Here is a 27262-nt window from a genome sequence, read left to right as displayed (position 1 = left end):
CCCCATCCCCCACTATTTATTTTAGAACTGGACCTTTAATACTCCATTCATCTGAAGAAGTGGGTTGTGCCCACAAAAGCTCATGGTACCATCGACATTTTTTGTTAGTCTTTAACGTGCTGCTTAACTATTCATTGTTTTTTAAGTTTTTCCAGTAACAGGATAACTCGGCTACACCTCTGAAACCAAATCTAAAAGTTATTGCTATAAACCGCACATAAAAAGCACAGCCACCCAACCATCTTCAGATGTGCCACGTTCTCTTTAAAATTATTAATATTACAGAATTTTCATTTTAATTACACAGCAAGTTCTCAATATTAGTTTAAATCATTCATTGATTTTTTGTTGCATGTCAAATCTTCCAACACTGATACTTTGCAGCTTCTGGCAATTGTCCTTGTAGTTCAGCAGCAAGAGAGTTTCATTTTGCCTGGAGTTTCATTCTTTTCAGCAATCATGCTCTCCAGTGCCTTGTACAGGCAGTTCTTTCTACAGTTGATCACACATTACCAAACTAGGAATCTGATTGTAATTCTCTCTTGCACAGGCCTGTTGTTAAGTACTTAATGAAGGGACTCAGTACACTGATGAGCACTACAGAAATGCCTGCAAATAAAGGGCTAGGTTGTAATCTGCCATGTCCTAGGACAAGCCTAAGGAGGCAACTCTGACTGAATTGCAGGTCTTTCCTCTTTCCCCCAGCTCCCTCTCCAAGATGTATTTTGCTGCTGGTTCAGATAAGTAACAGATTTCCTTACTATCCCTTCCCTTCTTTGGCTCCACTGTGTTAGCTGGTAGCCAAAAGCTCTATCCACTCCTCCCTCCTGTCCATTCATTCTCTACACACCTGCACAGGCAATGGAGTAGATGCCATACAGAGCTGTTCTGCTTCCTACTCTGAAAACTCCCAAGATGGGCTGGCGTTTCTGCACAAAAACAAGTAGTGTGGACATTTTCTTTTTGCGCAAACCCCCCTTTTTCTGCAAGAACCTTATGTCCCAAAAAAGGAGATTTACCAATCTTGCGGGAAAAGGGGAGGTTGCGCAAAAAGAAAATGTCCACACTGCTTGTTTTTGTGCAAAAACCCCAGTGCAAAAACAGATCAGCAGAAAACATGCAAATGAGATCACAACTCATGCAAATGCGTCCCTCATTAGCATATTTTTTGCAGAGATAGCTCGTACTGTAGACATAACTCATGGCTGTACAGAACAAAGGACAACCATGCCCCTCCTCCTCCAAAAGGCTTGCTAAACACTATGGCTACATCTACATTGAACATTCTTGTGCAAGAAGATATACAAATGAGTTGGGAGATGAATATCGCTTATTTTCAGGCAGAACGGCTTTTGCACAAGAGGGGGGGTTTTGCACAAAAAAGAGCAGTGTCGACTGCTCCTCTTTGCACAAAAGCGCCTTGTGCAAAAATGGCACCTTATTGGGTATGCAAATGAGGCACGGCGATATTCATCGCCTGCCTCATTTACATATCTTCTTGCGCAAGAATGCACAATGTAGACGTATCCTATGAAAACCTCAAATTAATGTGTGGAAGAGCAAAACATTTTATTGTATTTTTTTTATTATGAAGCTGAAAATGTTTGAAAGGAATAATTGAACTTAGTAAATTGTTATTTCATGCTAAAATACTTTCTTCCTAATTTCAGTATAGAGGATGTGCAAAGGGTAGCCATGGAGATGCAAAATAGCTTGATATGCAAACTAACCTATTTTGAACCCAATCCTTCAGAGTGACAAATGCTCTCAAATTCCCATTAAATACAGTGGCTCACTGAAAGACACGGCCCTATTTCTCCCAGGATAAAGGAAAAGACGCAGTTAGGTATCTCTACTCAGAAAACGTGAACTCTGAAATATCAGATGTTTTGCAAGTTTTGCAAGAGAGCAGTTTTGGCAAAGATACAGGGTGGATTTTCTCACCGTACCTGTCTGTGTTATTTTGATAATCTGCCCAGTCCCTTCACATTTATGAGAAAATATTTTCCTGTCCAATCACCACCAGAAACAGATGAATTTATTTTTTCCCAGTCTGAAACATTACACAAGAGTAATCTAGTGAGCTAGAATGCCATGTAACTCGCTCTCCAACCAATTGTATAAAAGCACATCACTGGTGTTCTGGAATGTAATGTTTATCAAATGGGTCTAATAAAGTTTCAGTTTTATTAGCCTCCTATTTCCTGCAGAGTTGTCATGCTGCCAATTCTTTTCATTATGCCAGAAATATAAAAAGCTAAGAATGGATGAGCCTAATGAGGACCAAACCGCAATGCAAACCTTCAACTTGTTTTTGAGTGTTTAAAAAAAAAAAAAAAAAACTCTACTTCACAAAGACTTCCAGTCAATTAAGCCTATTCTACCTCCGTTCTCAAGAGCAGTACTGAGAAAGAAAAAAATAAGCAGACTTGCCTACATATATTCTGAATTCATTTTGTTCTTCAGATTTTCTCCACTGCCTCCCCCACCCCTTCCCCAGTGTTTCTATCCTTCTTAACACTTGCATTCACGTTTCAAACACTTACGGCCCGATTCTACTGTTACTTCATGTTAAAGCAGGAGTAACCCCGCTTACTTTAGTGGGAAACGTAAGCTGATACAAGCTGATGTGAGTTCAGAACCAGGTCCACAGAATCAGGGTAGGGCCTCAGTGTCTTCAACAATAAAGCCCTAAAATTCTTCCTGTGGCCATAAACTGCCCTCTCTCCTCAAGATAACTTATGGAAATCAAATAAATGAAACCAATGGGTGTTTTGAAGAATGAGGCCCTTTGAGAGTTTGTTAAAGCAGGGATCTACTGGGTTGTCCCAAAGGGCTGCATACTGAGGGATTTTATGGGTCTCCAAGATGCTGCATGTCTTCAACTTCCGCTAAGTTCAACAAAGACTGAGAACACTCAGCATAGCACCTCCTGGGGTGGGACCCTTTACATTAGATCAAAATACTCTACCCATATTTGATAAATACACATCAGTAATTCAACAAACAAACACAATCTCAGCTTCTAGAACTCCTGACAGCAGATCTCCTAAAAAAATAATAGCCACATTTATAATGACACCCAAGGTCATGGAAACTTTCATTTTTACTACAGTGCAAACACACTGAAGGCCCCAATCCTGAGAGTCTTGATTGTGTACAACTTCCAGAGAAGTCAGGTAATCAGGTTGATTTCGGTCTGTTGAAATAAGGAGCAGAACCCAAGTAAAGTAATCGAATGTTCATCAGCCATAGGGCAAAAAAAACTGTTCAATCACACTAGCATTATCCAGATTTTAGAAGAATTTGCTTTTCAAGTTTGTTTAGGCAAGAAAAAAAAAAAACTTTGCCATTCTGGAATTAGTAACATTTTTCTATGTATTAACTATGCTCAGCCACTAAGTTCAGAGAGCCATCTATAAAAGTGTACTTCCTATAATTTCATGAGTCTCTTCTTCTCTTGCAGATTGTTATGAAGGATAAAACTTTTGTGAATCAACTTGCACTGATGTACTTGGGCTCTTATCCAGTGAATCATATGTATAAAATACATCCATAGGGCAAATGGTTTAATGTTTTGGTATGATCTGGGAGGCCAACATGCTCATAGCATCAGAAAACTCCAGAAATGTCATGTTGAGGAAACCAAGATGCTAAAACCAGTTCTAGTTTCCAATACACTGATGTCACCAATATGCTATTCTCATTGTTTGCTGGGTTATCTGAATTTATGGAGGTAATTAATGCAGAACATGTGTGCTGTGCTAGCCACATGAAAAATGGAACTGCCTTGATTTAATTTGCTGCCTTTCCAACCCAAACCTTGCTAACAGTCTCTGATTCCTTCCATATATGAGAAATATAAATATTTATAGCAAAGAAAAGGTAAACGCTCATGTGGCAGTTGCATTTCCCCCCACCTACCTATCAGAATTCCTCACAGACCTAACCTCCTTCTTTGTCATCTCCTACTATTAGCTTCTCCAACACACTGAAAGCTCCCACTATTCTTTCATTGAGTGTCCCATCCCTTGTCCAACTGAGTACATTCATTGTGTATAAACCCCACTCCTTACCACTCCTCTCTGGACTCCTGAGTGTTTAGCTGATACTGTTGAGTTCAACACTGAGTGTGCTGTTTGAGTAGCACACTCCTGCATGGCCTCCTCTAGGAAACCAGGGATCTCCTTTCTAACTACAAGAGTGTGGATGAAAGGGAACTGGTAGGAGGTTAAAAATAAATAAATAAATCACATTTTCCCAACTAAGATAGAGAGGAAACGGAATATGACTTACTTTGTAGAAGAGGGAGATAAAGAATAAATAGGCCTGGGAGAAATTATGGGGGGGAGGGAGCAGCAAAGATAGGGATGGTGAGGAAGAGCAATTGAGGGATGATGGAGAAGAAGAGGCACAGGATTTCCCAAAATGCCCTCTTACAACTATTTTACTTCCCCAGTGCATTTCAGCTCCCATTCTCATTGGGACAGACACTTCCTTCCGTCTACTTATTCTTTAACTGGGGTCTCAAGAAATATTTGCAGGGTTTGGATCTTTACACTCTGAGACCTTATTTACCTCTAAAACTTTGCAACTGTAAATTCTCTAGTATGTTCCTTAATGGATGGTGATATCTGTAGCCACTACAGCGTAACCAGGGATTGTGTGTTTTGAGCCATCCTGTTATGTATGTGTTAAATAGGGTGGTAAAATGGTCCAAGCCCCATGAAGCTTACTGTTGTAAACAAAGCCTGAAATTTTAGAGATAGGGAGACTGTCTTTACTTGTGCCTTATTCAGCAGCAAGAGGCTTGCCAGCACTGAAATAAGATTTATAATAGCGTAGCTAATGAAAGAAGGCATTGGGAGTTATGCATTTGTTGGGTTTTAGCTCAGACCTTCCTCCACAAAAATAACTTCACTCTTTGTTATTTACTACCGGGCAGTTTGTGGGAAGCCTGAAAGTTGTGCTGTGAAGATTTTGCGGTTTTAAAATGTCCAGTTCAGACAGTTATTCTTTTCCTTAGACATTTGCTATAAAACATTCTCTTTCCTTAAGTGAACAAATTCAAAACAAACTTTTAAATTACATACTTAAAAAATCAGGGAGGCATTAGAGACCAGCTTTCTAGTGGCCTTTCTATTAATATTTTAGCATGCAGTCAGAGGTAATCTGTTTTTGTCCTCTCCATCAAGAGAAGGATATAAATATGGTGTGGGAAACAGGCTGGACAAATAAAATGCTTTCACGGTTCCCATAACATATTACATTCAACTGCCCTGACTGAGCCTTATTCCGTAACATTCATCCCATTGTTTTCTTAATTGCTAGTAAGTTTCTACTACTGTTCGTTTGGTCTGCTATTATTCTTCCATCAATATTTTTCCAGCAGATTAATAGGATTTCCCTCCATACTTTGCCTCAAACAGCAGGATATAGTAGTTCAGGAAAAAAGGGAGGCTGGCAGTAAAGTTTCTACTTACAGTTTGTCTCATTTAATAACATCTCTGCAAGTTTAAGACTTTATTTGGTGTGGTTTCATTCATTCCAGCCAGCAGTCTCACAGACTGGGGCTTAATTCTTTTGTCTGTCTCCCAACATTTTCTATGAGACAGGATTATCTTTATTTCTAGATCTTTATTTCTTTTTAGTCACCCTATTCATCACTGCATTTCACAAGCAATCTGAAATCTTTGGGTCCCAATTCTAATTGCACATTGTTTTCACACTGGTAAAACCATTCTTTAAGCTAGGATTTTTCAATAATACCTAATAGACTTAGGCACACAAGTTCCACTGCAAGTTAGGACGACTTGTATTCTGATGTCATTTATGTGCTTTTGAAAAATACATAATTTGAGAGAATCAGCTCCTGAATTCTACCAGCATGAGGTCAGATCTTGCCCTTTGTATTTGTTTTAAAAGTAGACTTGTAAAAACCACCATAAAAAGTTGTGTTTATGATTTAAAATATAACTGCAGTTTACAACAGTGGATATTTTTTCAATTTATTTACAGTTTCAGGAAATAGAGATGGATATTAATTAAAGCTATCTTTTAATGTGATTCTGCTGGTAGCGGAAGAAATGATGAAACTGCTGAAAACTTTTCTATAGCAATATAAAGGAACTGAACAGGGATAGCTTTTTTTTAACGAGCATTACCCTACTCTATATCAGTCTATCATTAGATCATGACATATGACTGCTATTTACTAAGGACTTTTATTTTTGGACTTTACTATTAAAGATACCATAAGACTGTGGTTATGAAATATGAACAGCAGCACATCCCTTCCTAAATATTTTTCTTTATTTTCTCTGTACTATTTCTACTCTTTCTGCCTTGTAAATGCTTGCCAACAGTCCTGCTTCTTTTTGTAACAAATGGAGCTCTGATAAAAACTGTATTGACTTTCCCACTGGAGAATCCCTACATCACTGCCCAGTGGAGCAACCGAATTCTGTCATCTGGAATTGTGTCTCAAAGGAAAAGAGCTTGTAAGACACTTTTTTGCTTGCTCCTGAACTTTTCCTAACATACCTCCTTGCCTGGTTAATTGACTAATTCAGATGTTTGTCAGACTTTTTAAATCAATATCACAATTCTGACTCTGTAGAGTACAACTTTGAACTTCAGGAATTTTGAAGGATGTCACTGCTTCTCAAGATAATTTCTTAAAGACTCAAATGGCAGCCTAGGACACTATTATAACTGGATAAATAGCCAAATGGAAGCATAGCAGAACTAGACCAGACTCTGTTTAAAAGTCTGCAGATTGTACTCACATTTGGTAACAGCTCTGTAGTGACCCTCACTGGTGATAAAATCCAGATCTCTAAGAACAAAAGCTAACACCTGCATCTCTACTTCTAGACCTTTCATCAAATGAGGATTACAAGAACATGAGAAGTTACTTACTTTCCTGGAAGAAAACCGATATATTTTAAAACAAAATCAAAAGCAAGCATAATGACCGCAAATTTGCTGAATTCAGTATTATCCCAAAGATTTTTTTTTAAAAACAATGCCAAAATCCTTGCCAAATTACATGCAAATAAAATGCATTTATTCATGAAGCATCATGAACTTTGAAAGATTTTACTGTAATTAACAGCCTAAACTTGGTATGTGACATATATATTTAAAGTTTTCAGATAGCTGATAAGCTAAAGCTTGTACCTGTTTATGCTTTTTTTTTTTTAAATACACTGAAAAGTTTCACACAGCCTAGCTCTTTGCTTATTACATTTTTTGTTTTCACTTTGAAGGAGATTAGCCCAGCAGGAGAAATTATATACATAACTTTTGACAAGAATCTTATCTTTGGACATGTTTTGTTATTTCAACCATTGTAAGTTAATTTTTAAGAAGCATCTAATTTTTTTTTCCTTTTAGCACATTGCAATGGAATAGTGTTATTCCAGGAAAGAATCAAAGTGACAAACAGAAGGAAAACAAATTATTCAAAGTCTTAAAATATCTGAGTAGATATGGACATACAAAATAAACAATCCAGTCAATTTCACCCTCCTCCCCATCCAAAATACCACATTTTACAAACACCATGGTGTGAGTATTTAAGCATGCTCATTTCTTGTCTGACTGTATAGCCAAACACAGCACCTTTAAATAAGATACAGCTATACAAAAATAGCTCTTTAAACTTCACCAGTTTAAATCTTTCGAATTCCAACTTTAAAAAGACAATATATTACTTGTTAAGATGCCTACCTTTATTTACACTATTTTGCAATTAAACTCTCAGACTTAAAAGTCGCTGAACTTTAAATGCTTCAGGAATCATGTCATGATACATCAAAACTGGTAATGATCTAATAATAGGTGACTCCGAATAAGATAATGCTTTTTTAAAGGAGATTTCCCAGTATGATTCTTTTTCATTGCTGTAGAAAACTTTCCAGAATTTCAACATTTCTAATGGCACTAAAACAAAACATAAAAATATATGCACAAGTCAGTGGTACATGCCACTGCATGTACAACACCGGCATTTTTAAAAATGCAATAGCTGACATTGCTAGAAAACACATTAATGTTAATAACTCTTTAAAAACAGTAAATATTCACATCAATAGCCCTGCAAACCTATATAATTTACTTGCTGAGTTGTGCAAAGATCTGAGATGGAAATGAATGAGAAAAACATGAAACCACATCATGGAAATTTCATCTGCACTGGAAAGACGGACTGATTGCATGTTGTTTACTGTTTACCAAAATTGAGAGTATTTGTATCTCACTACCATAAACAGATTTACAATATTGGCCCTCTTTTTTAAATCCTTTTCATAAGAAATTAATTTTATGCTAGATTGAGATGTTAAAAGAAGTTTCCTGTCTGCACAGTCAAAATATTATTGAAGCAATTCAGGTTGTCAGTAAAAGCTTAAACAAATTTGCTGATAATCCTGTTAATGACCCAGGTCAAGTGTTAACTGTTGTGGGTTATAAAACAGTGAAATTAAGGTTGCTGGTACCCTCAGGCAAATAGCATAAGTTACTGAAAAGGATCAGAAAAAACTATTAAATTACAGAATTGAATAACTCATTCAATTTCTGGATATTATATAAACTGTTTTGAAAGAAACTGCATCTCTCTAAGTGAAAAATTGTAATCCTCCAAAAGAAAAAAAAAATTCTAGTTCCAATTGAAATAATAGTGTCTGTCATTTCTATGGACTTGAAGAGTATGGCACGTTCTCAACCTAAAATTTCTGCTTGTGTGATGAAAATTGATGTCAACCCTAAAATGGGGAATGATCCACTCATTCAGATGTTAACTCTACTTGACGGTTCCTATTACTGTACTCAAAAAATGCTTCACTCTTCACTACTGTACATTGATAAAGCTTCTTTTGGGACTACTGAGATCATTTAAGGGCCAAGAAATGTGTGGGTTTAAAAAAATAAACGCCCAGCATGTGGCAGATTCCTTAAGAAATAAGTTTAATAAAAATTACCTGTTTCCATAAAAGAACAGTTTATTTTAAATAAAACTTTTGGCGGTGTTGCAAAGTACCATATGTTCCATCTCTCTCACAAGAAAACCCAAATTGGATTTAACAACTAAAAATGAAGTAAACCGACATGTAACGATTACTATTTTCTCTGCTGTTGCAATGTTGCTATTGGCTGTAATTGTCATATACTGTACTCAACGTTTTAGCATTAAAATGTTTTCACAAAAATCTCTACAATTCTTCCAGATGAAATAAATTTGGTAATTTTTTGGGGCTTGTCTACAAACTACCCTCAATATACCCGATGTTCAGTAGCAGTAACTGTAAAACAACTTGGATTGTATTTCATGATATGAAATTAATTGGTTAATTCACATTAAGTTTTAAATAACTCACATATATTCTATCCACTTATCGAGGCTGGCATACACAGACACACCCCTTGACCAAGTTCATGGTTAAAATTATTAAAGTTTTTTCGTGCCCATGCAGAAAAAGAAAACTTTTCGAAACAGTTATTACAAAATTATGCAATCATATATTTTCCCTTAACTTTTCCTTTTTTGAGGGGTGGCAGAAATTTAGGGCAAAGGGATGAGGAAGAAGAAAGATTGTCAGAAGACAATTATTTCAAGGGAAAAGAAGCAAAACCTTTTTGAGCTTACATTTTTAACCTGCATGTCAACAATGGATTGTCAAATATGTGTGTGAAACCTGATTATAATTATAAATTAAATTATAAAAATTCAAGTGCTTAAATTGACTATATCCACATACATTTACAGTAAACAAACACAAAAAACACTGTTTCAATCCTTCCTAAATCACCACAAATGTTAAATTATTTAAAACTAGTTTTATTTTTAGAAGAAACCTCCATTTTGGGAAAGGAATATGAAAATAATACTCAATCTGGAAGAATAAATACTTAACGCTGCTCTCCATTTTTTTTTTTTTTTGGTCACTTACATTGGCTGTGTAGAAGACATTACATCTATTTCATAATGTATCTTGTGCAAGATTTTTAAACTAATGATAATAAAACTAAAATCAAACTGGATCAGTTAAAAACATACGTCTCTGATTCATTAGAAACATCTTTGGACAGCTACGCCTAGTGCGCATTTCATATTGCATAGGAGTTTTTTCCCCTCACCTTCCCTAACTTTTTTATGTTAAATCTCACAGCCCACAATGGTCAACAAAAGAAAAAGTAGTGCTGTTTTAGCAAACTTCAAAGTTTTCAAAAGTTTTTTTGTTTTACTTCCTATCTTAGTTTATATTATTGTCTGTCTGCCAGTGTCATGGAAGCGGAGCTGCTCTGCTGACTGCCTAACCAAGCAACATACTTTGCGAAGAATCTTTTATTATTATTATTATTATTATTACAAAACACACCACACACCCGCAAAGTAGCCCCCACTAACATGCTTGTTTTTATTAGCCAAATTCATTTGCAAAGGGCAACACTACTGATAAAATAGCATGTTGTTAGTGACTATGCATAACACTTTGAAAGTGGCTTCAGTGCTTTGAAGCATTCTCCACATGAAAAATGTTTACAGACATATATATAAAAACAGCTGCTCTATATTTTTATAACTTTGTATAACTGATTCTTCCCAGCAATAAAAAGAGCTGATGTAAGAATTACTTGGATTTTTCAAGGTTCCTTGATTATTTTCCCCTTTCACATAAAAACAAATAATAATAGTTCTACTCTGAAATTGCCTTACCCCAAAGACATTTAGGACATCATTTAGCTCACCAGTGTTACTTGGGCACCAACAAATAATTATCTTAATAGCTCTTATATTTTCTTGACTATGCAATACTATACATCAAGCAGGTGTATTAGGGTCTGTACAATTGTTTGCTGCTAGAAGTTCTTCATAACCTTTTGACCTCGGGATTTTATAGATAAAAGTGTCTTTGGACACACTGATCTCTGTGTCCAGTGTGTTATAAGCAGGAAAATCACCTCTTTTTATCCATGGGGAATGGCTAGCCAGGTCGTTTTCAACAAAGATTTTAAATTAGCTTTCTAGAATGACTGTCCAGTGAGTATAATTATTTTGCTGAAATCAGTGTGTTTTAATCACTGAATGTCACATGTTAACTTAGCAAAGGCTAAAAAGAATTATTTTCCAACACCTTATGTGGGAATTTTCTCATAACTCTTTTAAGTTAAAGACTGGTTTTAAATTGTTCCAGGTTATCTAAAAGGAGCAGCACTATTGGTTGCTTTTCCTTACAATTAAATTTCTGAAGTGAAATAAAATAAGACTAATTATATTACTACAGCTATGCATATATGCAGGGTTTGTGGTTTAGTTACCAGTCAGGAAATAATTTCCTGAAAAGGACAGGTGCTATAAGGTAATTTTCTAAGATACTTAGAAATTATTTACATTAGATACAAAAAAAAAAGTATTAGGCAACTAAGTTATAACTTAATATATCAGTTATATCCCATGCATTAATTGTAAAGAAACCGTAAGATCAGTTTGGTAATTGTGTAGCTGGAAAGACATTTAAAATGTAACCTCAATGGAAGAAAACATCAAATGCTCTACATTTTCCTTTCCTTCCTTTTCTTTCTCCGTCTTTCTTTCTTGAGATTTTGGGCTATCCAAAAGAGAATACAAACGTTCTATACAAATAATTGAATGCCCACAGACACACTATGCTGGTCATTACAATGACGGTTCCCCTTAGCGTCACTGACGCTCATTAAAACCTGTACCACGGAGCACCTTGTGAGATGTAATAAACTTCCACCTAGTCTGTGAAATCCAGCCACTACAGAAACGCGCACAGATGTGCTCTGTTCCCCTCCATCTAACGACCAAGCTCCCTTTACTTGTGTCATGGGTCACGGTCACCACCACCACATGTCATCACCCCCGAAGAGAGAGCTGTTCACACGAGCGCGGCGACGTTTTCTGGTTTTTAAACTTTGTGCACCCAGGACTACTGCGAAGAAAGCGAACGCCCCTGGGTGTGAATTCACACGCCGCCTTGTGCAAACTGCTGTCCCTTTTGCATGGCGAAGGAGGATTATAACTGTCCCAGTTGCCATCCTCCGATTTTAAAGGGTGTCTTTGCCCACTCCGCCCCTCCCCTCTCCCAGATCCAAACCGATCTCGGTCCACCCGCGGCACAGGGAATTATCGCGCTGGACCACCTTAAAAAAAGGGATGCGAACCCGGTTTCAAACAGGATCCGAACGTTGAGGGGAGGAAAAGTGAAGCCACTGTGGGATCTCCGGGCTGTGCCCGGTTTACTCACCTTCGTTTGTAGGATGGAGAATCAGGTCCCCTAAGCAGCTGCGGGCAGAGCAGATTACAAGGAGGAGGATGGAGACGTGACAATCCATGTTGCTGGTGCAGAGGGCAGGGAGAGGAGCATATCTTCATGCAGCATGCCACTGATGTGAGAGCGCTGATTGCAGGAGAAGTTACCATGCTCCGCTTGCAGGCTGATGTCAAGTTTGACACTGGAGATAAGGAGGAGTCTGCTGAGCTGCCTTTCTGCAGGCTGCTTCGGGGGCAGCTCGCTGGGTCCTAGAGAGCACCCCTGCCACCTCCCAAGTACAAAGGCAACGCAGCTCGTGAAGTGGTCAATCCGAGAGCGGGGGGGGGGAAGAGGGTGTAAAACTGACCTGGGAACCAAACTAGAAGAAAAAACAAGTCTCAGCAGTTATTTAAAAAAGCAGGAGCCGCGTCAGTGCCGGTTGCTTCGGTTTAATGCTGTGTGCCGCCTAAAGAGACAAGAAACCAAAGAGCATTCGGTGCAAAATCAAAGTTGCCTTAGGCGCTAAGGTCTAGGCTCAGGAGAGAAGAGGCAACCTTCCACTGCAAGAGAAGCCCAATCATACCTCTTGTTCATAAAGGCTCATAGGAGCAGAAATGTTAGTAATTCACTTGCAAAAATAATCACTGAAGGTAGATCAAAACAGCCTGCCACACCCTCCCTGCCCCCCATAATACTATACTATTAGATCTCTAAGCACACCTGAGAAAAAAACCCTTCATCTTGCCACACCTGCCTCTGCTTTTTAAAAGAACAAAGATCACAGGTACATTCCCCAGGTAGTCACAAGAGCCCCTCACTCACTTGCTACCTGTTTCCAGAACCCTTTCGCCTCCCCCTCCCCCAGAAGTCCCAGGCCAATCCAGTTACAAACATTTGGGTCTATGAAGTTACACATTCTAAGTGCAGTATTCACACAAGCAGCTCCTTCTAATAGCAGTGCTCATCTCCCTCCTGGCTTCTCACAGTGCAATCTTTCTGCAATGCCACATGTAAAAATCGGCATCATACAAATCAAACACACACCACCTGCTAATAAATCACAGGAGCAACCCCCCTTCACATGCTGCATTAGCAGCTCCTAGGGCCTCAGCAATAAAGGATGACATAATTCACATAGCTCAGGATTCTCGGTTCAACATTTCATCCATTTACAATCTGATAATATTCAATTACTGTTCTTTCCTAGGCTGAACACAATTGCAAAAGTAGTAATGCTATCGGAGCTCAATACTTCCATGGCAGAGCTATTATATAAATTGTCAATCTCATTCTTAATCCCTGTGCAGCCAAGGGTAATTGTAGCCTGTTCTGCTTCAAGAATTTTGTGATTTGGGTGCTAAGATAATTCATATCCCAATCACTATGTTCTCTTTGAGTAAGCCTATGGCAACTCCTCACTCTCTCTTGCTACTGCCCTGCTCATTTTAATGGCACTAAGGCTTATGTGACTTTCTGATAAATTTCCACCCAAAATGTATCACTTTAACCAAAATGATTACTTAGCAATTCAGAAAACGTCTGCTCTATTTCCCTCATCATAGGCCTCAAATGAGGCCATCTCTGGGTCTGCTACAGGAGAGTTACAGGCAGATTCTGCTAGCTTTCATCAGCGCTACTCCATGCATCTGCCAGAGGGGATCACTACAGAGCAGCAATTGCTGAACTGTTTCATTTTGTGGATCACTTATTTGGATTCAGACACTGTTGGAGGTACCTTCCCTCCCACCCAACATTACTCAATTTCCCTATAGCAATCACAGTGATTGGTTCCATGGAAGCAACTCATAATGGAACAGTTGGGCTCTAATTAAATCAGCTTTGCCATCGGATACTTTTTCTAGGCCAGCACTTCAATTCTCTTTCTGGACCCTGCCCTCATTGTCACTCAGTAGCCATCTTGTGGTCAGCACGGTGTATCCATTTGCTTTGTGTGTACGTAGCAAGAGGCACTCACTGCCTGGACTAGCCTGCATTCTAAACAGGCAATACAATAAAGGGTGGGGAAAAGAAGTATTATACCCATTTTATAGATGGGAAACTAAAGCACAAAAACATTAAAGTTATGTGCCTAGAGTCGCACAAGAAATCTGTGGTAGAGGCAAGATGTGAACTCATTGTCTTAAATCCCAATCTGGTTCCTTAAGACACAGGATGTGATATGATGCACACAGGAAAGTCAAGAAGTACAGATGTACATCCCCAGAAACGTCACTGCTCACTGCTGTCAGCAATATCCCCTGGCCACTGCTGTCTGGAGCACCCATGGCTGGGGTTTATAAGTCCCAATGAATATTCCCTTTAATGTCTTCTATCCAAGTGTGGAATAAATGTTGTTATATGCACCAATCCATGTTGTAATGTGCACCACCAATATAAATACATGCTGCCACCTGTGGGTGCTCTACTAATCAGCTGGGCAGCATTTGATTCTCCTCTTGATAGCTGCCTAAGCATACAGTTTACAAGGAACACTAGTGAGAATCCAGGTTGGCTCTTACGTACTGCAGCATAAGAGCTATAGAAAGGTGGAAATATATTCGAAGAGGAGTGGGATGCAATCCTGCAGGAGAGGCATGATTGGTTTTTTGGTTTCACAATACACTTGAGTGTAACAGAATCAATTTTTGTCTGTCGCAGTCTTTTGCCATGTGGACAAGCTGGCAACAGGGAGGGACAAGGACAAGCAGTGAGCCTTCCCCCCCCCCCCCACTCACCTTGTCCCCCTACCAGCTCAATGGAGATAATGCAGAAAAGGTTGGCTTAGTTCTTTTCTCTTTCCTACCTCTCTCTAACTTTGGTATCATCCACAGATTTAATTACACTTCATTTTACATCAAGGAAATACATGAAACAGCCATGCAGGATGCAAAAACTGTGTTGGAGCTTTGTTTTATTATGAACAAGAGGGTAGTTCTTGAAAGGAGAATAAATTCTCTGTCCTTCTAGACTCTGAGCTGGGTGACTACCTCAAAACAATTAATATACATATTCACTCAGGAAAACATTTATCTCATTCGACTTGTGCTTCCACCTCCTTTCTGGGGACCTTTTCCTGAATGATCAATACAGTCAGGAATAAATATGGAAGTAATGTATTTTAATACCAGTATTTCCCAGAGTGTTAAACATGGCCCATATGCACAGGGGAGGCAGACTGACAGACCTCTTGAATTGTTCTCCAGAATTTAAGCTTTCAGAAAATGTCTCTCTTATGGTAGCAAGTCTTCAAAATATGGAGGGTAACACGCACAGGAATATCTTCCTGAGTTTGCAGAAAGCCTGTAAAAATAGCTTTTAAGCAGTACTTGCCTTAGTCATGAGCATTTAATTAAAGGCCAATTATGATCATTTAAAATGTCAGCATTGTTAATTATTTCACTGATTAAAGCATGTAAAATAGGAGCAGAAGGATAATATTTGAAGATCTATACCAGTGTTTCTCACACTCAAGACAGGCTTGGGAATATGGAAGATATATAAATTAACAGGTGTAAGTACTCAAATTTTCAAAAATCACAAGAAAGGACTCCTCCCCCCCAATTAAGGATTTTTTAAAATAATAAATATGCATTTAATTTGTTTTTGACTTCTAGTTTCTGAGTCCTTAAGGTGCAGGAGGATCAGAATTACAAGTGATTTTTTTCCCCCAAAAAAGAAACTTGTGAGTCTCATGCAGAATCTTGATTCCAGCAGGAGGGTGTTGGGGGGGGGGGGGGGGGACTCCTAAATATCAGTCAATAAAATCGTCAAACCTGGCATTTCTGGATGAAGGCTTTTATCATCAGATGATGGAATAGCAGATTTGTAACCATTTCTACCGTAGAAGACGTATGCACTCAGGGAAATAATATCAAGTGAATAACTCCTCACAGAAACAACGGATTTCATGTATTGACAATACATCTCAGATTAAGACTGATTAACAAATGCAATTCACAAACAGAAGAGAAGATATAAATTGTATTCTTAATACAGTATATCAAAATGTCTAATATACACTAACATTCTGTATAATCACTGAGTATGAGTGGCAAGATCTTCACTCTAGCTTACATAAAATCAATCTAGAGAAAGACATACTCAAGATTTACAGTTTTCTGCCAACATTACACTTTTTTATATACATTAGAGATTAAAATCCTTCCTAAACACAAGTTTTATCTCATACATTTTTCTTGCCTAAACAAGAAAGTGACACTTTCTTGTAATAGAAAGAGGGGGAAGGGAAAATCACAACACAAGGGCAGAGCGCTCTGGACCTCACGCTCGCATACAAAATAGGAAAACAACTTTCATTCTGATGAAAAATATTACAGGATTGTCAGAAATAGCTAGATAAATAATCATTCACTTCCTCCATTGGGACTATAAATCATGATCTGTTTCCAAAAAGGCTTTTTAATGTTTATGGAGCTTTATTTGTACTTTTAATTAATTGTGCCACATAAACTTGCATCTCATCTGAGGCCAGGCCTACACTGGTCGAGAAACACAATGTAAAATATGCAACTCCAGCTATGTGAATTGTATAGTGATATACCTTGCATCGATTTTCTGGGGCAGATCCAAGGGAGAAGGAGAAACTCATCCGTTGATTTCCCTTGCGAGGAGTATTGCGACGACGGAGGTGCCCTCAGCATTCGATTTAGCAAGTCTATGCATATGCAGCATAGGGCACTACTACATTTAGTGGTGCTCTGCACCACTATGTATGCGGCGTATGCCCAAAGACGGTCCTGGCAAAAATCCACATCCACTTTTAGAGCTGGTAGCCAGGCATGGAAAAGCTGAATATTTGATGATCTTGCCCTAAGCCATTCAGACTCCAGAACTAATAATTTTAAGTACTGTGTGGGAAATTCATTAAAGAAACACATACCTAAGGCTTCTTATGCTGTACAATATTCACCACCAACATAACCATTTCTCAAATGAACACTAAGAAATAAGGGAAGTGAGCTAATAAATAAAGAAGATGAATTAAGTATAAAAAGTTACTTATTTTAAACCAAACTTCAACCATTTAATCAATTCAAACACAATAATTACTTGAAAATTTACAAAGGCTATCTGATTAACTAGAAAGGAAGCAAAGTTAATTCCACTTTGAACAGCAACTTAGCTGCAATCTTAATTAAGGAACAGCTAGGCACAAATTTCGTAATAAGAAAATACATGTGACAAACTGGGGATGGAATATATTAAGAAGGAATATGAAATGTAATTGCAAATAAGCTGCATATTTTCTCTCTAAAGGGTGAATCATTTGCTAAGCATGCAATAAAAATGAGGCAATGCAAACTCTTCTGTTGATTTTACCTGAATTTATTTATTTCTAAACAAAAAAGTATATTAGTCATAAAAATAGCTTTATGTACAATATTATCAAATTTCAGGGAACAGCAACATTTAAGAGAAAAAATAATGGTTTGTATAAACACGTGTGAAGTACTAAGTAGAAATATATGACAGGGACAACATGTCCTACTAATATGCACATGCATGCCAAGTTTCAACTTGGGTTTACTATATACAGGAGAATTATATGAATCCTAGAAAGTGAGACTGTGTTTATAGGTGCTGGCAGACCTCGAGACTGGGCTAGTGTGAATGAAGGCACTAGATTTTTGTACGATTGGAGCAAACATTCACAGGAGATTTCTTTTATAAAGAAAATGTTGTCTCTTGCCACACTGGACATCAAAAGGTAAAATGAGGTTCTGTTGCCCGCCATTCATTTCACTGCTTCCTTCCAAAGGATACAGTCAAGCTCAGAACCAAAATTTAGCGAGACTAAAAAATAGAAACTTATTTCATTACATTAGTCATACTCTCACTTTCTATACTTACAGGAAGCCAGTGGGTTGAATTTAAATATTTTCCTGAGGTTTTGGAACCAGGCTTGCACATAAGGCTACAATGCTTATTGCTTACTTTGCACTATTTTGTAGGATGAAAGCAAACGACGCAGAGATAGAATGTAGTGAGGAGGACCTGCTCCTCCTCCCCTGATGGCAGGAGCACAAGAACACAGGACCGCAGAGCATCAGGCATATCCTTGTCAGAGAAAAAATGTAAGGCGAAATGGGCCCCTTTCTTTTCTGAGGCTAAGTTTTGAAACAGAGCTTGCAGGAAGAATTGGTTTTGACATTGCATGCTCCATTAAGTTCTACCCTAGCTAATGTTCAATCAAGATACAACACCCCAATCCCATTTAGAGTCATTTTTAATGCAGTCCTAGAGAAGTCACAGGCTGAGAAAATAATTATTAAAGAGAGATAGGAGACACTATCCCACAGCATATGGAACATTCTCCCTGGTTGCTTATCCAAAAAGACCTATCTTAGGACAGCAGGTGCAGAGGCTCAAGCCCTTGGGCTTGAGAGTGGCGTACATATAGAGAAAACCCATTACAACCTCTTTTTATTATCCATTACAATAGCCCTATTCTGCTGAGACTGGTACACTTTCACTGCTATTCTCTGCCCAGCCCTGAAAACCCTTACTCACGCATGTAGACTTTCCTGGTGCAAGTAGTCCCCATGAGGTCAATGGGATTACTCTCCTGAATAAGAGTTTGCAAAACCAGGCTTTGTGTTTTCTCCTGAGCTGTCAGCTCACCAAAGGTGAAAATTTATGCATGTTGTATGGTACCAAAAAAGTGTTGAAAGACAAATTTACTAGTCATTTCTATCACAGACTTAAAGTTGTCAAAGAATGTCACTGAGAATGAATCTGTCATATTTCTGAGAGTGTTAAAGGGAGAAATCAAAATAACATTCATCTTCCAGAATCAGGATAGCGTCTGTGACAGACGTGGAGCTGCTATGTAATAATGTTGTGAATACTGAGCTACAACCATTTTATTAACCCAGCACATGATTTGGGCACTGAGAAGTTATTGTCTATTGGGGTTATAAGACTTTCCTGAATGAATGCCTGGATCTAGCTTAATAGGGTACTGTGGGAAGAATAAGTAGAAACTCAACACACGATTCCAGATAGATAACCTCCCAGAAGATATGTTACATGACAATGGCAGAGTTCCAGGGTCCAGGCCAAAATGTTACAACTTTTTGGCCAGGTTGAGAAGCTGGAGATCGAAGAACTCTAACGAGTTAAAGGTTTTCTCGGCAGCTACACTTAGTTGCCTAGGGAAATGAGCTGACAGAGACAGACAGACAGGAGCTGCTAACCCACAGGGGAAAAAAAATCAATCAAGGGGCACACAAAAGTGAAATATAAACACCCGCTCAAACCCCACCTCACTGATGTAGCCACCGACTGAGAAGCAGGAAGACAATCCTCATATTCCCCTCTTTGCAGGGGCCAGTGCCAGCTGTGTGGATCCTGAATGCTGGAGGTGGGAGAACCCTGAGCATTGGGGGCTGGATCCAGGCAAGCCAGGGGCTGGACGTGGATTTGGGCCTTATGTTCCTCACCCCTGGACTAAAGAAACAGGCCTTCCGAGAACGGGAAGTCTTATTAGAAAAGCTAGATATACATAAACCATGTTGTATTGTTTTTAAGATAAGTTTTCTCTGAAATGATTTTTACTGATCAGTCACTGTGTCTCGACATACGTCAGACCCATTGAAGTAAATCCTACTTAATACTCAAAGGACTGCGACCCAGGGCCAGGTCTGAGAATGAGAGACTTGTGTGATTCCACTGCGAAAGAGGTGACAGCTCAAGACTTTAGATTTGAATCAGGCTGCACTTTAAAAATGGGAGGATAGAGGAGCAATTAGTTGGGTAACTGAGTCATCTTGGTGTGATTAATTTTTCTCAGCTGTACTTCAAGTCAGTCTTGAGCAAGCTTGCTTATCCCCTTACTGTGTTTGTGTTTTTTCATCATCCGTGGTTTTAAATACAAACACTTACTAGTATGAATTCCCTGTTAATAAAAGTTGAATCATCTACCTTTTTTTTTTCTTTAAAAACAAACACACACACACACCTGACAGCTAGAGCTCTTGGTACATTGTGTGTTACCTGTCTTTTCAGAGTGAAAGATAGACAAAATCTGTTCCCCTCTCTTGCAGAGTGCCACAATTTATACTGTTGAACTGGTGAATTATGCTTTGTCAGTGGACTGCTCAGGCCTGAAGCTACAAGCTCTCTAAGATTTGCTAATATTTAACAGAATATATTTAGGCCCAGGCTTAGTATTTGTGGCAGTCCAAAAGTTCAGAGTAGGCATTTGGAATCCATATTTAACAGAAGCTAAACCCTTGAAACACTAAGGCTACATCTAGACTGCAAGCCTCTTTCGAAAAAGAGCGTCTAGACTGCAACCAGTACTTTCGAAAAAGCAAGCTGCTTTTTCGAAAGAGAGCACCCAGGCATTCTGGATGCTCTCTTTCGAAAAAGCACAGTTTGCATTCATAGCGCCTTTTTTCGAAAGAGCACTTTCGAAAAAAGGCGTTATTCCTCATGAAATGAGGAGTACCACCGTCAAAAGAAAAACCACGTTCTTTCAATTTAATTTTGAAAGAACGCAGCTGTAGTCTAGACGCAGGTGACGTTTTTTCAAAAAAAGGCTACTTTTTTTTCGAAAAAACCCTGCAGTCTAGACACAGCCTAAGATATGACTATTTCTGTGATTATAAGCAAGGAAAGGATGTGAGTTGTCTTCTGATCCAATGTTACTTCTGGGACAGATGATGACTGTAGTTGGCTGTGTGTTGCTCAGCCAAAAATTTACTAGTCTAGTTTTTGACTACTGGGCACCAAGTAGTTGCCTGCCTTGCTTCTTCTAAGATTGTCCCTGAATAATGCATTTTTATGCCAGATGTGTCTGTCAGTTCAAATAAAGGATAGTTGTATTGTCTACCCATTAAAACATGACAAAAATGAACCTGCAGCCATCTAACATTTTCACATTTTAAAAACTGAGACTCACAAAAAGTCAGTTCTTTCTACTACTTCAGATGGTTTCCTACAACTTAGGCTCCCCTCCCCCACCAATGGGGCAAGACAGGTGTCTGCAAATTCCTTCATCTACCATTACAGAGGAATTGGGGTTCTTAGACGCCTCTACCCTTTAGGAGATTGAGGGGCATTCACAAGCCATAAGTATTTTTAAAAGAAATTGAAATGGGAATTAATTTTAACCAATTAATTTACTTTTAAACAGATGTTAATAATGGCAATGGATCTGAACTCTCATGGAACACACCACACCCACTGAACTCAACGCATCAGATTCTGCTCTCAGTTGCAACAGTGTAAATCCATAGTGATCTGTTTACGCAAGAATGGAGAAAAATTTCAATCATGTCAGATTTTAAAAGCACTAGCCTGCTGTGTACCTCAGCAGTGGTACTAGTCCTTGAAGCTTTTAAAACTCTTTTCTTAAATTTGACTGATACCACTGGTGAATTCCAAGTGTGCTGAAAGATTTACTGTTTCACCCCCTCCATGCACTCAAACTAGAGTTAGTCTCCCATCTCTAAGCATTAACATTACTGGAGAAAGAAAACAAATCTCTTAAAATATACTCTCTCTTCCAAAAGTATTTGGTATCTTTTGGTTATAAATGCAGGCACACACAGAGGTACTCATATAGGCTGCGTCTAGACTGGCATGATTTTGCGGAAATACTTTTAACGGAAAAGTTTTTCCATTAAAAGTATTTCCGCAAAAGTGTGTCTAGATTGGCATGGATGCTTTTGCACAAAAAGTGCTTTCGCGCAAAAGCATCTGTGGCCAGTCTAGGCGCGATTTTACGCAGGAAAGCCCTGATGGCCATTTTAGCCATCAGGGCTTTTTTTGTGCAAAACAGTTCTTCCCTGTCTACACTGGCCCTCTTGAGCAAGTATTCTTGCGCAAGAGGGCTTTTTCCCGAGCGGGAGCGTGAAAGTATTTGCGCAAGAAGCACTGATTTTGTACATTACAAAGTCAGTGCTCTTGCGCAAATTCAAGCGGCCAGTGTAGACATCTGGCAAGTTTTTGCGCAAAAGCAGTTGCTTTTGTGCAAAATCTTGCCAGTCTAGACGCACCCATAACGTTCTTATCAGATGGCCGCCACAGTTTCTAACACCTTGTGCATTAGGTCTGATATTATTTGAGTCTATTTAGGGTACGTCTACACAGCAGTGGTATTTTGGAATAACAGGCATAATTCCAAAATAACAAAGTGTGAGTGTACACACAAGCAGTTATTTCAACATAATGTTAAAATAATGTCCTGCCGGAGGACTTCTTAGTCCAACTCCTGTATCCCTCATTTTACAAGGATTAAAGGAAGTCCGAGGAAGAGTGCTCTATTTTGAAATAGGTGCTGCGTAGATGTGCCCAAATTTGAAATAAACTATTTTGACTTCAGCTATGCAATTACCATAGCTAATTTTGAGTTTAGCCCTACTGTGTATATGTACCCTTACTATGTCTGGTTCTTTTGTCATTTTGTCTGGTTCTTTTGTCATTTTGTGCAATATTTTTCTCCATAAAGAACACATTTTTTGATTTTTATGGTGTCTCAAAGGCCTGGAGTAAAAGGCATGATTTTTGTGTAGTTCTCACATGTATTGTCAATATACAATGAGTTCTTCCAACAGCAATTTTATTTTTATGTTCACAGGTTTTGCCATCAAATCTTCACTTGCACACTCACTATCCAAGTATTTTAAGCACCATTACATGTTTCATGTTTGTAAAACTATAGGTTCCTCCCACTACTACCTGGAGTTTTTTCAGTTATTTTCTCTTCAGTCATTTGAAATGCTTGGAAATGATAGCCTGAAAATACTAGCAAAGGTTATTTGGTCTGAAGTGCCACCGCAAGACTAAGATTGTGGTGATATGACCCTGAAACTGTCGCAATTTGCCTTGAACACATGCAAAACTTCAGAATATTGTTTTGAATTTAAACTCTTAAAAATAGACTTGTGGCATCCAATGGCACTTCTGCTGGTATTGTTCAGATCACATACAGAAATAAGAGTTGAATTTACTGGTACAAATTGAAATAAACATTTAAAAATCCCGAGACCCAATTCTCTGTATTGGTGAGATTTAGTTGGTGCAGAGGGGGACAAAAGTGGGATTGCATCTCCCAGGGCTGAAAGAAGCCTGCTGAATTCCAGTGAGGCAACATCTGTCACACTTTGGTGTGTCATATGGGTGTATTGGGAGAGTTAGCACTATTTTTTTTTCCATTTCACACCCTGAGGGAGCAAATGCTTAAAAATGGCAGAAACAAACAAGTGGATTCAAGCACCCGATGTTTACACTCAGAACTGAGAGTTCAGAATGAAAAGGTGTTCACTCTATGTTTTGAGTGAAAAGGTAAATTATGACTCATTGTCAATGGGGACCAAATCTTTCCTGAACCCCCTCTTCTGATCTTCAGACATCCTGGCCATACCATGCTCTTTGTCAGAAGCAAACTTCCCACAGACCAGAGGACACCAACTCAAAGCAGCCTCAGAACCTGCCATAACAGATGCAAAATCTGCAGATATATCTTCACACACAACACTTGGCAAGATCCAGAGGTCTTACAAAAGATGACCAATGTGGGATCATAAAGTGTCATGTCCCCCAAGATTGCTCAGTCGCATCTACATGATTTATATCACATAAGCCATTTGTTTTACCCAATGTATATGCAGTACATAACAATATGTGCAACTGAGCCAAATTAGGAAATGTTTCTAATTTCCAAATATTACAATTAGGAGTGGCATTTCAGACTTGCTTTGCACTATATATATTTACAGACCACAGGGGAGAAGGTCTGGAATCTTTATCAATATTTTTCTTTACATTAAACAAAAGCCTTCCCATAATCAAAGCAAGCAAGCAACTATACTTGACAACGTGCCCTTTGCTGGATTTTTTAGGCCATGTCTACACTATCACTTAGGTTGGCAAAACTTAATGTTGCTCAGGGGTATGAAAAACAGCACCTCCCTGAGTGACATAAGTTTTGCCAAAATAAGTGATAGTGGGCATAGCACTTCTCCTGCTATCACATAGCTATCACCACTCATTGGAGGAGAGGGGGATGATTTAATTATACTGACAAGCATAGACAAGCTACATGAGAGATCTTACAGCAACGCAGCTGCCCCAGTACAGCTGTGTCACTGTAAGCTCTCTAGTGCAAAAATATTTTCTGAAAAGAATGCAGAACACAGCAATAGAACGGGCACAGAGTTTATTTGAAATGGTTGGGCATAGAGACCTTGCAGAGAGGGGCTAAGGCTTTTAGTCCCTCTTGAGGAACATTCAGAGCAATCTTATCAATTTCAAGGGCAAATGTTGCTCTCCTAAAGTATTTTTAGGGTCCAAAAGGATAAATCATCTGTAGCAGGGGGTGAATCCATCAGAGGCAAGGAAGCAATTTAAATTCTGCTACAAAACTGAAAGACAGGTTGGAATAAGGGTCTCCCACAAGTTGCCTCTAGCAACTCACTGCATGATTCTCATATATGTACATGGAGTCTGCACAGTCACACAAATGTCTAGGCTATTTCTCTTTTTGCTACGTCAGCTTATTACAGAACACTGAGTCCTATTCTGTATGCATAAATATTATTGAAAGTGCTTTATTTACAAGCACTTTCCCCCTGGAGTATAATCGCACTCTAAGGAATTAAACTTGTACTCGTATTTTTCATTGAAAGGGAAAAAATAAAGGGAACACTAGTCTGTAATAGTATTTTTTCCAGAATTTCCCAGCATTGTGTTTATAAGTGCATCCTACCAATAGTGAGAACACCTGGGCAGACAACACATTCAGTGTTTTAACTATCATCATTTATTTGTATTTCAGTAGGCTAGGGACCCCAATCAGGATTAGAGACCTTCTAAATTAAGCACTCCTGAAAGATAGTACCTGCCATTGAGAATTTACAATTTAAACAGACAAGATAAAGGGTAAGAGGGAAAAGAAGCACAAAGAAATGAACATTTCACAAAGCAGTCCATTAGCCAGTCTGGGAATGGAACCCAGTTCTCCACACATTCAGGTCAATGCTGTAAGCACTACACCATACTGCTCAGGGTAGGTGTGAAGGACATAGAGGTTAAAATGTTAGTGTACCACAATGGTAGGGCATGGTAGGGAATTTTTAGAAAATACTAGTGGGCTACGTCTACACTGGCCCCTTTTTCGGAAGGGGCATGCTAATTTTGAAAGTGGGAATAGGGAAATCCGCGGGGGATTTAAATATCCCCTGCGGATTTAAATAAACATGTCCGCCGCTTTTTTTCCGGCTTGGTTGGAAAGTAGGAAAGTAGGAATAAGAGATCCTCCGGAATAGGGCTTTATTCCGGAGGATCGGGCCAGTCTAGACGCTTTTTTTCCGGTTTTTCCCCAAGCTGGAAAAAAAGCGGCGGACATGTTTATTTAAATCTGCGGGGGATATTTAAATCCCCCACGGATTTCCCTATTCCAACTTTCAAAATTAGCATGCCCCTTCCGAAAAAGGGGCCAGTGTAGACGTAGCCATGAAGAAAAGGGCCAGGGGAAGAATACTAATCTGACGGTCACTCAGAAAGCAGGACTGCAGTGGATTCTAAACAATAAATGGTTAGCCTTTCACCATGAAACTTCATATTAGCTTAGGTGATGTGCTTGTTCAGTGAGTGGCCCTGGTTACCTTTCAGATGATCACCAAATATTAGAGCTGTGAGATGAAGGCTTCAAACTAAACACCACCCCAATCCCCACCCCAAGGGGAGCAGGGGAGTTGCACATTCTCTAGGAAGCACCAAGATATGCTTCTTCATAGTTGCCTCAACTTTTTGACAAAGACAGTATTTCATTATTATAGATAGGAACCAATCACCTTTCTGGAAAAAAAAATCACATTTCTGCAGAGAAGAAATTAGGGAAATCTTAGTTTTACAGAGAGCAGAATGTTACCATTCTTTGACACGAATCAAGGTTTGGACTTGAAAATGGTGATTTCTGTATCTCAAAATTAATTTGTGAAGACCTGTAAAGCAAGAATTGATAGTTGCCAAAGATAAGATCAAAAGGGTTTGTCTGAATGTTACGATTAATCCATACTAGAGCTATCTTTTGTGTACTGCCAGCCACCTTCTGCAACCCTCTTGTCTTCACTCCCTTTGTTTTAAAGATAACAACTATCAATCTACTTTTCCATGGTTACATCAGTTTTACACCAATGAAGTAAATATTCACAGTATGGAGAAACAGTCTGTTTCTCCAGATACCAAAATCCTGAGAGATTCTTTAGCTAGCCACTAGGAGGCCAAAAAGAGCACAAAAACTCTAACATGCTCTCTTGCTATTATGCTCTCACACTTGGAATACAACCAGTTTCAAGTGGTTCATAGAATGGGAATCTCTTCCTTAAAATATATACATCTCTTGTCCAATACCACATATGATTAACCGTAAAATAACTCAACCTTTTCTATGAAAAACTTGGGCTGCTAACGGTGAAATATATTGGCAGTAAACTGTAGGATATACATTGCAATACAGTTTTAATTAAATAGAAAGAACCCCAAGTCCTGCCAGATACCTGGTGGTGGAAAGACCAACATAAAGAATGTTTTAAACAAACTTTCAAATACAGAACTATCATGAAAAAATGCCCTGCAAAATAAAGAAAATTGAAGGGGAAATTATTCTGAGGGGGAAACGCACAGGGAAAAAAGTGACAGGGAAAGGTAATAATTAATTATAATGAAGTTACAAATGTGATCTTGGGTTTCCATATGTGGTTTTACCAACCCCATTAGCTCCACTGGAAAGGTAGAGTTGGACAAGAGCTGGAACGTTTGTGCTTGTAGTAATTACATTAGAAGGTGGTACATTTGGTCCTGTATGACAGTAATATTCAAGGCTGGATTCTCTGATCCACTAAGCTCTGCATAATAGTGCAGAGTGAACCTGAAGCAATCAGAGATCTGTGCTGGGTAACTGGCCCAGCATAAGGGGATTCTCTACAAGCCTAAAGTAGGTGCAGCAGTAC

At 38.7% G+C, this 27262-nt stretch overlaps 1 protein-coding gene across 7 annotated transcripts in view; it reads right to left on the bottom strand.

Annotated features, from left to right (window-relative positions):
* The window catches only part of EPHA3 (EPH receptor A3), a 324232-nt gene extending 310343 nt beyond the window's left edge, over positions 1-13889 (bottom strand). Inside the window, exons 1-3 of one of the 7 annotated variants that reach the window (XM_075908792.1) lie at positions 12865-12882; positions 12649-12747; positions 12276-12483 (exon numbers count right to left, since the gene is read on the bottom strand). In XM_075908792.1, coding sequence (XP_075764907.1) covers positions 12276-12363 — 88 coding nt within the window. In that variant the 5' untranslated portion in view covers positions 12364-12483; positions 12649-12747; positions 12865-12882. Of the gene's footprint in view, positions 1-12275; positions 12824-12864; positions 12975-13173; positions 13293-13801 lie in introns of those variants that run through there. The other 6 variants (XM_075908782.1, XM_075908777.1, XM_075908769.1 and 3 more) reach the window with 6 other exon arrangements.
* Positions 13890-27262: the final 13373 nt, after the last annotated feature.

This window comes from Pelodiscus sinensis, chromosome 1 (assembly GCF_049634645.1).
Source record: "Pelodiscus sinensis isolate JC-2024 chromosome 1, ASM4963464v1, whole genome shotgun sequence".
NCBI classification, from domain to species: domain Eukaryota; kingdom Metazoa; phylum Chordata; order Testudines; family Trionychidae; genus Pelodiscus; species Pelodiscus sinensis.
The sequence above is the reverse complement of the archived record's forward strand: the minus strand, read 5'-3'. Positions and strand labels throughout refer to the sequence as shown.